The sequence below is a fragment of the Dama dama genome, chromosome 5 (genome assembly GCF_033118175.1).
Source record: "Dama dama isolate Ldn47 chromosome 5, ASM3311817v1, whole genome shotgun sequence".
In the NCBI taxonomy this organism is placed as follows: domain Eukaryota; kingdom Metazoa; phylum Chordata; class Mammalia; order Artiodactyla; family Cervidae; genus Dama; species Dama dama.
In genome coordinates, this window is record NC_083685.1 from 109,782,912 (window position 1) to 109,796,967 (window position 14,056).

The window sequence follows — 14,056 nt, forward strand, 5'->3', positions numbered from 1 at the left end:
TTAGAATTTTTGTATCATTAGATAAAATCATTTTCCTTACCTCATTTAGAAGCCAAAATTACCATCCCTACTTAACACTCTTTGATAGCAATTTCCCTCCTGCTCTTGCCATAACTAAATAATCTCATGACATATTTTTTAATTAAATAATTACTGTTTTCCATTGACATTGGTGTTGTACTATGTTTTCCAATGACATTTTACCTCTTAAACAATAAATCTTATGGACAGATTCTTAGAAAAGTTCAATCTTCCAAGACTGGACCAGGAATAAATAGAAATTATGAACAACCCAATTACAAGCACTGAAATTGAAGCTGTGATAAAAAAATCTCCCAAAAAACAAAAGCCCAGGACCAGATGGCTTCACAGGAGAATTCTATCAAACATTTAGAGAAGAGCTAATGCCTATCCTTCTAAAACTCTTTTAAAATATTGCAGAGAAAGGAACACTTCCAAACTCATTCTATAAGGCCACCATCACCCTGATACCAAAACCAGACAAAGACAACATAAAAAATAAATCTTATAAAAGATACATAGCTTCTGTAACTGATATAGTTCACAAATATATTGGACTGTTAAAGTTAAAGGTTATTTCTTTTGTAGTTTTCCAAGCACTCTACAAATTCAAAGCTTTATTAGCAATCTCAAATTGTTTTCTACCAGAAGTGAAAACAAGCCTCATCATATGCTTGCTGAGAGATGACAATTTCAAATTTGTTTTTACTCCTTCAGATTCTCTCTTTGACAAAGATGCTGTTTAAAAAATTTCATGAGTTAGAATTTTTATTAAATACACCAAGATTTTTCTCTGAGATTCTAGCATATTATGTGCTACAAAATGAAAAGGGGTAGATTACAAATAAAATTTAAAGTTGAAAATGGTAAGGATCTGGTTAATTGAGATTTCATCAAAATTCACACATGAATAATATGTTATCTATGAACAAAATCAAATATTTACATTAGCAACAAAACATGCAACCATATCTTTAATTTGAATGATTATAAACTTGTTTTCAGTTTGTTACTTTAAGTAATTATCATTCAGTAAAGGATATCCACTAATAAACATGGAACTCTGCTCAGTGTTATGTGGCAACCTGGTTGGGAGGGGACTTTGTGGGAGAATGGTTACATGTACATGTATGGCTGAGTCCCTCCAATGTTCTCTTGAAACTATCACAACACTGTTAACTGGCTATGCTCCAATACAAAATAAAAGTTAAAAAAAAAAAAAAAGAATACCAGCTAATATAATTCTATTCTTAATTTCAGAGATCAGATATCCACTTGCTGGTCTGTCTTTCCAGCATGGCGTAGAAGTTAAAAGAGAGCAAAACGTCAGTCTCAGAAAGAGCCCCGCACTGAGTCTGCCAGCTGTCCTCAGCACTGGTGCCTGACAGCAGCCAGAAAGTTGTCTCTGAGAGTCAGCATTTCCCTTTACCTTCAGAACAATAAACTGATTTCTCTATCCCCATACCTCTTTCTTAAATTTAAAATGTCCACTTTTACTTTTTAACAAAAAGCTTTGGAAACTGAGTCACGGACTACAAAATGATCCTTATAAAATGAAATTAGAAACGTTGGAATTGAAGTAGATATCTTACCTACCTTATCTCTTCTTTCCCTGCCACTTGATATTTAAATTTTCTCCAATATCCAACTATGTGGATTATGAAGTCTCTGTTTAGACACTTCCAAGAATACAGAAGTTATACTTTTCCTTTTCAGAAAAATTCTAATGGTTTAAAAAGTTCCTCCTTAAATACAGTGGAACTCAAAATTTCCTGAACTATCCATTTCAGGTCCTAGTTCAGCTTTCTGGGAACATCCAGAATAAATTATTACACAAATGCTACCACTCAATTTCCTAACCATGGTGAGAGCTTTCTTTTGAACCTGGTTTTGTTTGCCTACGGTCCTCCAAATATGTGGCATCAAGCACTAAGCCAAGGAGTGCAAATGAGACTTCATATTATCTCACAGCATCTCTGGAAAATAAACAGGTGCAATGGCATTTATTATTCTTCCCATTTTACAAACAAAATTTAAGACAAAAGAATGACAAAAAATATAAAGTCATGTAATTGTCCAAAGATACAATGTCAGTGGCACATTATGAAGAGAAGCGGGATTCCTCTCTTGAGTTTCAACCTTTTTTTCAAAGAATTTAAATAATGTTTTAAGGTGCTTTCCTATATAGATTATAAATATTGGAAGAAGATCAGAACTAGAAGACATTTTAGACCCAATTAATTTCAAATACCTCAAGTGAAAGGAAAGGAAGATATTAAAAGGCGGGGGGGGGGTATACCTTAAAATGAGAATAGTCTCTCCAGCCATGAAATCCTACCTTTCCTTCCTCTCTGGACCAAGGTAAAGGTTAAGAGACATCAAGAATATTTCTCTAAGAACATCAGATCAATACAGCCCACATTACCCTCTTTTTTAACAAAATATTCCATTTTCCTTAGATTAAATGTGAAGAAATTATAGACTGCAGGGCACAGGTCCTAAACAGCAAATTCAATATCTAGTGTTATTTTCCTTGAAAGGTCAGTTACTCTAAAGCTGTAGAAAAATATACTTATATTTTACCATGGATATCAGGTGCCGACAAACACGCAGAGAGAAAAGGAAGAATGAGCATTTCATGTCATTAATACTTTTAAAAATTGTCTGTGCTAAAATGATTGAATCCAACATATGCAAGTAAGATTTTCATTTTGTAACTGTAAAATGCCTAGTTGGTTATAAAATAACTGAAGTTAAAAACAGAATATCAATTGAAGATGGGTGACAGACTTAAATGTGAAAGCTAAAACAAACAAATTTCTAGAGAAAACTATAGGAGAATATTTTCATGGCCTTGGATAGGCAAAGACTTCTTAAGCAGGACATAAGGTTCCATTAATCCCAAAAGGAAAAAAAAATGATAATTTAGTCTTCATTAAAATTAAGAATTCTGTTTACCATAGATGAAGAAAATAAATAAGCAAGTTACAGACCCAGAGAAAATATTTGCAATACACATCTGATGAAGTTCATGCTTCTAAATTTTAAATGCCTACAAAATCAATAAGAAAAATATAAACAATCCAATTTTTAAAAAATGTGCAGAAGACTTATAGCACTTCAAGAAAAAGAATATGCAAATAGCCAATAAACATACAAAAAGGTACTCAACATCATTATTCATCAGGAAAATACAAATTAAAACCACAATGAAACACCACTACACACCCAACAGAATAGCTAAAATTTAAAAGTCTGACAACAGCAAGTGTTGACAAGATGTGGAACAACTGGGGATGACCAGTGAGAGGGTAACAAGTCCAACCACTTCAGAAACTGTTTGGCAGCATGCATCAGAACTAAGAACACACCCACACTATGGCCTAGAAATGCTAGTCCTAGATATATATCCAAGAGAAATGAATGTATATGTCCACCAAAAGACATGTACAAGAATATTCACCATATAGATAAACAATGGAAACAAATCAAATGTCCATCAACAGTACAATGAATAAACAAGTTGTATATTCATACTACTCAGTAATAGAAAAGAATGAACTATTAATAAATTTAACAATATGGATGAATCTCAAAGGTATGTTGAGTAAAAGAAACCAGATACCCAAAAAGTACCTACTGTATGATTTATGCAAAATTCAAGAACAAGAAAACTGATCTATGGTTACAGAAGTCTGAACAGTGCTTTACTTGGCATGCATGCTCAGTCACTTCAGTCATGTCCGACTTTTTGCAATCCTACGAACTGTAGCCCATCAGGCTCCTCTGTCCATGGAGAATCTCCAGGCAAGAATACTGAACTGGTTTGCCATGCCCTCCTTCAGGGGATCTTTCTGACCCAGAGATTAAACCCACCTCACTTATGTCTCCTGCATTGGAAGGAGGGTTCTTTACTACTAGTGCCACCTGAGAAACCCTTGTAAAGGGAGGTTTTGTACATGGGCACAAAGGGAATCTTCTGGAGTGATGCAAATGTCCTGTATCTTTTTCTAAATTTTATTTTACTGAAGTATAATTGATTTAAATGCTATGTTTCTGGTATAAAATGTTTCCTATCTTGACTTTGAAGGAATGCATATAGATAAAAATTAATCAACCTGTATATGTAAGAAACGTATACCTCATTGTATAAATTATTCCTTAATTAAAAATAAATCTATTGAACACAATCATTTTCAAATATCTAAAATACCAAAGGAGTTCCTGGATGTCCAGTGGTTAGGATTTGGCACTGTCACTGTTGAGATTCTGGGTTCAGTCCCTGGTCAGAGAACTAAGATCCTACAAGCCACACAGTTCAGCCAAAAAAGAGCCCAAACCTTAAAAATGCAATTATAGCAGTATCTTCTCTCTTTTAAAAAATGTTTGAATTTGGGGAGATTTTCATGAGTTTTCTATAGTCTTTATGGACTGTATCTATATCAACCATCCTCTGAATGGGCACCATGTAAAAGTTCTTATGGTGAGGAAATTTATTTACATGTTATGTACCACCTAAATATGAAGATATTTTCAGTGATAGCTAATTCTCTAATCAAATTTTCCTGAGGATTGAGATTTCAAAATTTGTTTCAATTCTGATCTTTGATTTTTTTTTTTTTCACTAAGCTGAGGCTACAGATAATTTGTGTCATTCATCTTTGGAAAACAAAAACAAGCAAACAAAATCTCTTGATCCATATCTATGCTTCTCTCCAGCAATAGCCCCACTTATTTCTCTGCTTCACTTCCCAGCTAAACTTCTGGAGACTATGACCTGTACCCAGTGATTCTACTTCTAGTCCCATTCCTGCTTTAACCATCTCAGTCTGGTTTCCATCCCCACAACTCCACAAAAACCACATCTGTTAAGGTCACTAGCAAGTTCTACGTTGCCCCAAACCAGCCTACACTATTTGGCCCCACTTTACTTGATTTTCCAGCAACAGTGAACATAGCTGTTCACTCTCTCTGAATTCCGTTACACCACATTCTGTTGGTTTTTTTGTCTCGCCATGCTGTTTCTCTTATGTTAGCCCCTCCCCCTCTACATGACCACCTAAATAGGATGCTTCTCAGGGCTTGATCCCGAGCCCTCTTCTCACAATAGGTGGCCCCAATCATTCCCATGGCGCTAAAGATCATCTACGTGCTGAGAATGATCAAATTTCTATCTCTAGCCAGACTTTTTATTCAGAGGAGGGGTGCACCAACCCTGCCCTGACCATTATTCTTCCTTTTAGCACTGTTCTTGTATAACACTTCAAATAATTCAAATCTTTTCATTGGGGATTTATTTGTTTGGGAGCCCACCTTCTTCATCTGACTGTAAATTCCAAGCAGGCAAAAGCACTGTTGTCTTCTTCACCATTGTACTGCCAATATTTTGCATACAAGACACATAACAGTCAGTGAATAGTTTTTGAATGAAGAATGAATGAAGATTTCTGACCTTTGAATTACATTGCTATTAATATATATGTTATATTACAAGGTGAGTCAAAATCAAATGTTATAAAAACTGTCATTGCTTAGCTATCTTTTAAAACCAGCAAATAAACAATAAAAATACATTCTAAAACAACGGGAATACCAGACCACCTGACCTGCCTCTTGAGAAACCTGTATGCAGGTCAGGAAGCAACAGTTAGAACTGGACATGGAACAACAGACTGGTTCCAAATCGGGAAAGGAGTACGTCAAGGCTGTATATTGTCACCCTGCTTATTTAACTTATATGCAGAGTACATCATGAGAAACGCTGGGGTGGAGGAAGCACAAGCTGGAATCAAGATTGCCAGGAGAAATATCAAAGACTTCAGATATGCAGATGACACCACCCTGATGGCAGAAAGTGAAGAAGAACTAAAGAGCCTCTTGATAAAGTGAAAGAGGAGAGTGAAAAAGTTGGCTTAAATCCAACTTAGAAAACTAAGATTATGACATCCGGTCCCATCACTTCATGGCAAATAGATGGGGAAACAGTGGAAACAGTGGCTGACTTTATTTTTTGGGCTTCAGAATGACTGCAGATGGTGATTGCAGCCATGAAATTAAAAGACGCTTAATCCTTGGAAGGAAAGTTATGAACAACCTAAACAGCATATTAAAAAGCAGAAACATTACTTTGCCAACAAAGGTCCGTCTAGTCAAGGCTATGGTTTTTCCAGTGGTCGTGTATGGATGTGAGAGTTGGACTATAAAGAAAGCTGAGCATGGAAGAATTGATGCTTTTGAACTGTGGTGTTGGAGAAGACTCTTGAGAGTCCCTTGGATTGCAAGGAGATCCAACCAGTCCATCCTAAAGGAGATCAGTCCTGGGTGTTCATCGGAAGGACTGATGTTGAAGCTGAAACTCCAATACTTTGGCCACCTAATGCAAAGAGCTGACTCATTTGAATAAGACCGTGATGTTGGGAAAGATTGAGGGCAGGAGGAGAAGGGAATGACAGAGGATGAGATGGTTAGATGGTATCACCGACTCAATGGACATGGATTTGCGTGGACTCCGGGAGTTGGTGATGGACAGGGAGGCCTGGTGTGCTGCGGTTCATGGGGTCACAAAGAGTCGGACACGACTGAGTGACTGAACCAAACTGAACTGAACTGAAAGATATAAAGATGATCTACTATTAACCCAGTATGTGCTATGAAAGTGATGTTTCACTAATACTTTTCAAACTGTGGGCCATGTTTATCAGATTTTAGTCTGCACAAGAATGCCCTAGGAATCTCATTAAAATGCAGATTTTGATTCAGCATGTCTGGCCTGAGATTCTGCATCTGTAACATGTCCCAGATGTTGCCAGTGCTACTGGTCCACACACCATACTTAGATTAACAGGTGTCTAAAGGATCTTTGTAAATGAATTATGAATTAAACTGAACATTCGCTGGATCCTAGCTTTACCTCTAGTAGAATGCAAGGTGGTTTCTGTCCACATCATCTTACTCAGACTTGCTGGTCTCTTGCAGTATTACAAACTCAGAGGAGTTCTCAACCTTATCAAGACCAAGTGACCCCCTCTTTTAGAAAAAGTATTTTATAACACCTCTTTACCCCAGGTCGATCCCTGGGTTGGGAAGATCCCCTGGAGAAGGGAATGACAACTCACTCCAGTATTCTTGCCTAGAGAATTCCATGGACACAGCAGCCTGGCAGGCTACAGTCCATGGGGTAACAAACAGTCAGACACAACTGAACGACTAACACACACACACCATCATAAATTAAATATAACCTATCCACACATCGAAGTTTTCTAAAAATAAAAACCTAACTGTAACATAAATGTGAAATAAATTAATAAAATAATTTGTGTCTTAATATGTAAATGTACTAGTAAATTATTATAGAATACATAATAAGAAGGTAGTCAGATGTGTTTATAGAATCATCATGAATGTAAGAGACAAAATATGCAAGATATAGCTTGCATCAATAATGGCAAAAGTCTTGGCTCCAAACTAAAGAAAGAATTACCTTCCTTTAATTTATTGGATTGGTCAAAAGGAACCCAAACAAACTTTTTGGCCAACCCAGTAGACAGTAGTTTCATTCTTAAACAATTTAGATTGCATTAAAACCATGCAAGAATACTTTATGCATAAAATATAGTTAGGTTCTAGCAGTCATTAGATGACATAAAATATTACTGTTTCAGAAAAGCAAGAGATTCCAACCTAGAATAAGGAACAGCTTCCTAAAAGACTGCCGGGTGCTGATCTGTGGCAGAGGGACAGGGTCAATAGCTAAGTAGATCTAGCAGTGGTCGCTATAGTGATATCCTTACCTAAATAACTTTACATGAGCACATATGCAGAGGAAAAAAATATTCTGTGGATAAAAAACAAGCATGCTCAATAATCAACTTTTTTATGAATGTGGAGTTATAGCATAGCTGATGTAAAATATAATAGCTCCACTCTGAAAAAACAGTTTTTGTAATATTTAACAACTAATCATTTTTGCCATCATCTGCCTTTATCTCTGCAATTGAAGATCATTTGTTATACACTTGTGCACAGTGTAGACAGTAGCACAAATGTATATCAGAGGCTCGATTTGACTTTCATGTGTATCATTTACCAAATATTAATGCATTGAAGATTATCCCTGTAAAATTTATATTCTGACCTCAAAATAAAACTTTTTAACCAGCTCTTTGAAAATATTAAAAATTTATAAATGTGACACGAGTAAGATTGTGGTTGTGCACTGGAATTTTTTTCCTGTGCATATTTGCTCATATAAAATTGTTCTGATGTTCTAAATATTCTGCTATGTTAACAGTCTCTCAAACAGATAATACTTCGCAAATAAACTGATCGTGGTGTGTTACAGAAATCAAATGAAGTAAAATATGGTATTCTCAACTTTAAAAAGCAAAACATTTGTTGTGAAGAATTAGTTTATTGTGACTTGCTGAAACACTGCAAAAAATGTAGCAAAGCCAAGGATTAGATTTCACTACGTTATTTTGCCCAAAGTTAAGCCAGTATTGGATTAGAAAAAAATAATAGTATTCATCCTGTTGAATTCAGCCAACATTCGAAGCTCTTCTGTCAAACTTTTAATAGCACCTCTGACAAATTAACCAGCAAAATTAACTAGCTTTCATGTCACTATTTTCTTTACTATCTTTACCATAAAAGTTGAACAAATAAATAGTCAAATGACCAAACACAGGCAGTTTATTAGTTGATTTATTTAATAAATATGACTGCAGTCCTACTATGTGCTAGGGACTAGGCTGGGTACTAGTTATCACTGGTGATAAAAAAGATCCCTACACTTTGGAATCTGACAGTTTAGACAGGGCAACAGGTGTACTAATGACCAAAATATGCAAGAAATCTAGTTAAATAACCTTTAAGAGTTAAGAGTAAAAAACAGTTTTGCACTGCTTCATCAGTGATACTATTGAAATGTTTTCCATTTCTCTTATTTAAAAAAGTTTCCTTTATAAGCCCATAAATAACCTGATGTACCAAAAATATTATCTCTAAGAACAGTTGCTAATAAATATAATTTGTGATATGTTGCCAATTCCATTGATATAATAAGTCAGGAGGTAAGCTGCTTTTGAATTTTTGATGCATAAAAAGCACTGCTTCATAAATGCTTTTATTCTGTTTCATATCTATTATTTTTTTCATATCTATTATTAAACATTTAGTTTTTTCTGTCTTCTAGATGGGCTACAAGTCCAATATAATACAGTATCGACTCCAAATTATATTGATTTACTCTACGTCACTTTGTACTCCAAGAATTTTAATTTTGGATGCAAAAGCAGATTTCAATTAAGGCTGAAAAAATTATCTCATTCAGGATCATTACGGATTATTTTGACAGATTTTACAGCAGTAATAATTAACAGTTATATATATATATATGCCACTTTTCAAATAATCCCCCTATAACAGAAATATAATCATTGTTTCATTATTTCCTCTTTTTTTAAAAAGTGATTCAGAAGGCCTTAGGGTCATCCTTATGATTTCTAATTATTATGAATGTGCCAGTTAATGGGAGAGTTGTATTTTCAAAAGGCTTAACAGCAGCCTACTCGATGTTCTTGTGATGGTTAGAATATTTTTCCACAATAACCAATGAATGTTTAACACATTCAAAAAGCATTTATTGGGTACTTACTACTGGCAGCTTCTGTGTTAATCACTCCTCTCACACATTGTCTAGAACTACAGCTTGACTTAGGAGCCAATTCATACTGGTTATCTGATAAAAGACCTACTGATAATCTTTTAGTCATAAGTGTAAATGTATACACTGATGACAAACTTATAACAACATATTAAGGTATCACCAGGAAAATGTATGATAATTTTATGGTACCATCCATGTATCTTACTGACTGAGAAAGTAAATTTCCCCTCATATCTGATCCATATTTTAATGGACTAATAGTGATCCTGAAATCTGCTCATGTAAAGTTAAAAGGTAATGTTTAGCATTAAGTAATATGCTAGTCAAAAAACCAATAACATTTCTGTTTTCTAAGTTTTCCTTTCTGTTATACCACTTTAAATACTTTAAAATTTTTCTGAGTTCTAACAAGGAATTTGCTAGCACCAATCCCTTACTCACAAAGAGTAATAAAAGGCATCATAATAAAGTTAATGAAAATGACTTTTCAGCACCATTTTTTCAAAGTTTCTTTATGTGGACCATTTTCTTAAATTCTTTATTAGATTTGTTATAATAATGCTGCTGTTTCATGTTTTGGTTTTTTGACTGTGAGGCATATGGGATCTTAGCTCCCTGACCAGGGATCAAACCTGCACCCCTGCACTGGAAGGCAAAGTCTTAACCACTGGACCACCACCAGGGAAGTCCCTTTTTGGCACCATTTTGAAACTTGAGTGCAACAAACTCTGAGGATCTTTTATGAACCAGGAACTGTTCTTTGCACTGAGTATACAAAAATAAGACATAGTTTCTGCCTTCAGAAGCTTAAAGACCAGTGGGGGAATAAACACTTAAATCGGTAAATAGTTTCAATATAATTGGGAGAAGTACGCACAGTAAGGAAAGGCCTTAGCCCAGCTGGATGGAGGTGAGGGACTGGATAGAACGACCACCAGAAAGCACCAGGGAGAGTCATGAGAAGGAGGTCCTTCATGGTGACAAGGCATGAAAAGATGAGTAGGCATAACAAGGTAAAGAATGGGATGAAAATTTCAGCAAAGACATGGAAGTGTGAAACAGCGTATGAGATTGTAGGAAACACAACCAGAAATTTTCTAAAATTATGTTCTACCAAGACCCCATGACCTTTCTGTGGCTTTTGTTCCTTTAAATTTTATCAGTTCAACCTTCACATGTTCATAAAATGGAAGGCTAGTAAACCACCATCTGGAGGCTGTATCTATGTAAATACCATCCATCCAGAACACAGAAAGGAAGCTAGAAATGAAAAAAATGGCTACCACAAAAGCCATGTGGTGGGAAGCTGACATCAAGGAGACAAAAATTACACAATAACCTGGGAATATTTAGTGTAGGGGCATTCAGCTCTGCACAGTTCAAAACCCCATGAGAATACACTACAGAACAATACATTATCTGATGGTCACAATACTGAGCCTGAGTCCCTAAGATAAAGTTTTCTCTTGTGGACCTCACTTATAAGGGGTTTGTGTAACAAATACTGTGTAACAAATATTCTTAGAAAGATTTCTACCCAATAATGTTGACATAAAAAAGGTTTTTTAAAATATTTATTTATTAAGCTCCACTGGGTCTCAGTTGTGGCACACGGGCTTTTCTCATGGTATGTGGGATCTTCATTCCCAGACCTGGGATAGAACCTGCATTGCCTGCATTTGAAGGGGGATTCTTAGCCACCAGACCACCATGGAAATCCCAAAAGTTTTATATTAAATAAGAAATATGCCAATACTTGTAAAATTCGTATTTGTGAACCACCCATTTCTCAACCATCAGACAGAAGGGATATTATTACAGCACAAATAACAAAATTCAGTAACATAAAGAACCTCTGTGTAGAAAATATTCAGGATCACAAACTGGGAGAAAAGAAAACAATTTTAGTTCTTGATTTATTACAAGCGTTAACTCTTCATCTTTATATGACAAACTTTCTATTTCAAAAGCTTATTTCATCTGACATCTTCACACACAGAAATTCTCAATGAATGTCTGGTAATCAATGAAAAAATGAATAACTTTTAAAAAAGATTTTATATGTTGAAGAAATATTGACCATATAGTTCCGCATTTCACAATAAACCATAGCATATTAATTTGACCCCCAAATTAGGCAGAAAATAAAAGCACTTCATCAAGTACTCTACTTGCTTGCAGTGCCAAGACATGAGAGGTATACACTATAGGTCAAATTCTAAACTGGGACCAAAATACCAAAATAGTATAAAAGTACTTTAGTTAAATATCAAACACATGGGCCAGATTAGCCAATCTTGAGTGGCTATAATAAACCAGATATTTTACTACACCAAATACTCTGATCCTCAGGGACGTGATGTTAGAATAGCCAAATTCACTTCACTAACCTTTCTGTTAATCTTAGTTTTTCATTTAAGTGTGAAATCTTTGCATTAAGCATACCATATAACATCCATCTCCACGGATTATGAATGTAATCTACTCATCTAAACTCACCTAGTGATTCAATTCTGTATTCTCTTTCCATTTATAGCCTGTACATTCCAAATAAAATTCTACACAGGTTTTCATTCCCTTTTTATTCAGCTTATCAAAAAGTCACTGTTAGGGCTTTAATATCCTAAATTATGCTACTTAGTTAATAATTTCTTTATTTCACATTAAATAAATGAATTCAGGAGTATTAGCATTTATAGAGAAACGTCACAGTTTCCACTGTCTTACACTAATTCATATGTTATTCTTGAGAAAGAAATGATTAAGACTAGGAAAAAATAGTGTTGTAGTATTGATCTATCACTTCACAAAAATAAACTCAGGAATTCATTTGAAATAATTAAAGACTGAGTGTTTTTTAAATTATTTTTTCTAGTGTACAACAACCTAATTTTTTCCTGATCTTGGCCAATGAAATCTTTACATGATAAAAATTACACATCATAAACCATTTTTCAAATATTCAAAGTGTAAATTTTTAGGTTGACTTTTAAACCTTGATAATTTTTATAAATTTAAAGCAAGAAGTTTTTCATAAGAGAAAACCCTTGAAATATTTTTCAATAATGATCATCAATTTTTTTTTTTTACAGAATACTAAATATGTACTGTGCACTGACTTATCATTTGGCGCTCTACTTAGAGGAAAAAAAACACGTATAAGCGCCAAGTCAGTTTAAAATTATAAACATACTCATGTGCAAATTAAAGATTTACAACCACAGTACTGTGCTCAATTATACATGAAACAAAATTTATTTTGTTTCCTGACATATTCAATCAAGTTTTAATAACTTCATAGACCCTAGACCTAAAGCTGCCAAAGATCAAGGTATACTGGCAATAAGAGAGCCTTCAATCATTATGAAGAAAATATCCAGGCTATTGATAATTATTTATCAGATTAACATTTCAATCAGGTGTCAGTATCTCATTTACTAATAGAATGAATACATTTCTCACAAATTCTGATTTTCTATCACCACCTCCTCCAACTTGAGATGCACCTGCCATTTTCAAGGTTTTAGAAACACTTGTTGAAAAGACTGTTGAAAAGTTTGAAATAATACTGTGAAATTTTAGTTATCCCAAGGAAGTATATATATCCCAATAATACTGAAAATTTGGGGGGAAGTGAGGATAGTTTAATGACTTTCAAAATTAATTCAAATGAAACTCTTCATGTGAGCCTGATTTTTTGCTTTGAGTAAATAAGTTATTAGAAGACCGAGTACCAAGGGAAGCACAAATGCCATTACTTAAAAATTTACCTTGCCATATGACAGCATTTACCCTTGGGGGAGGGGGTGGGGAAGTCACCTTTCATCCTAAAGAAGTCACTCAGGTTAGCCCAATTCCAATGGACATTGAAGCCATGGACGAAAAAATCATGCAAAAGGATTAGTTATTCCACCTTAGGTTTGCTGCCATTTCAGGGACACCCCATAAGTACTCCTCCCCTGCAGAATCAGAGTTGACCCCTGAGAACCCCTAAAAGGTAAAAGTGCGGAGAAATTATCACTGTCCAAAGTTAGGTTGGGGGTGGGGGGGGTAAGGTAGCAAATGAGAGATGTATGAAAACCGACACGCTTTGCCCTCTGAAATGCCTATTTACTTTTGACAAAAGAAATAAATAGAAGCAAAACCGAGATTCAGAAGGAACTCTCTCTGCTGCGTGCACCGGTTGAGCATTTCAAAGACCCCTTAGAAAAGAAGCAGGCTGGAGGCTCACCTTCCATCTCGCCGCCGGGCTGGGCTGGAGCTGCCGCTCTGGATAACCAGCCGCTCCACGTGCTCCTGCCGTCGCCGGGACGCAGCGCGCAGCTGGCGGGAGATTCCCAGCGCGGGGAGTCCCCGGGATCCGGC

The 14,056-nt window shown here is 35.4% G+C and overlaps 1 protein-coding gene across 3 annotated transcripts in view; it reads right to left on the reverse strand.

Annotated features, from left to right (window-relative positions):
* The window catches only part of IKZF3 (IKAROS family zinc finger 3), a 90,949-nt gene extending 76,893 nt beyond the window's left edge, over positions 1-14,056 (reverse strand). For all 3 annotated transcript variants that reach the window (XM_061143920.1, XM_061143921.1, XM_061143919.1), the window contains exon 1: positions 13,923-14,056. In XM_061143920.1, the coding sequence (XP_060999903.1) occupies positions 13,923-13,929 (7 nt within the window). In that variant the 5' untranslated portion in view covers positions 13,930-14,056. The remainder of the gene's footprint in view (positions 1-13,922) is intronic.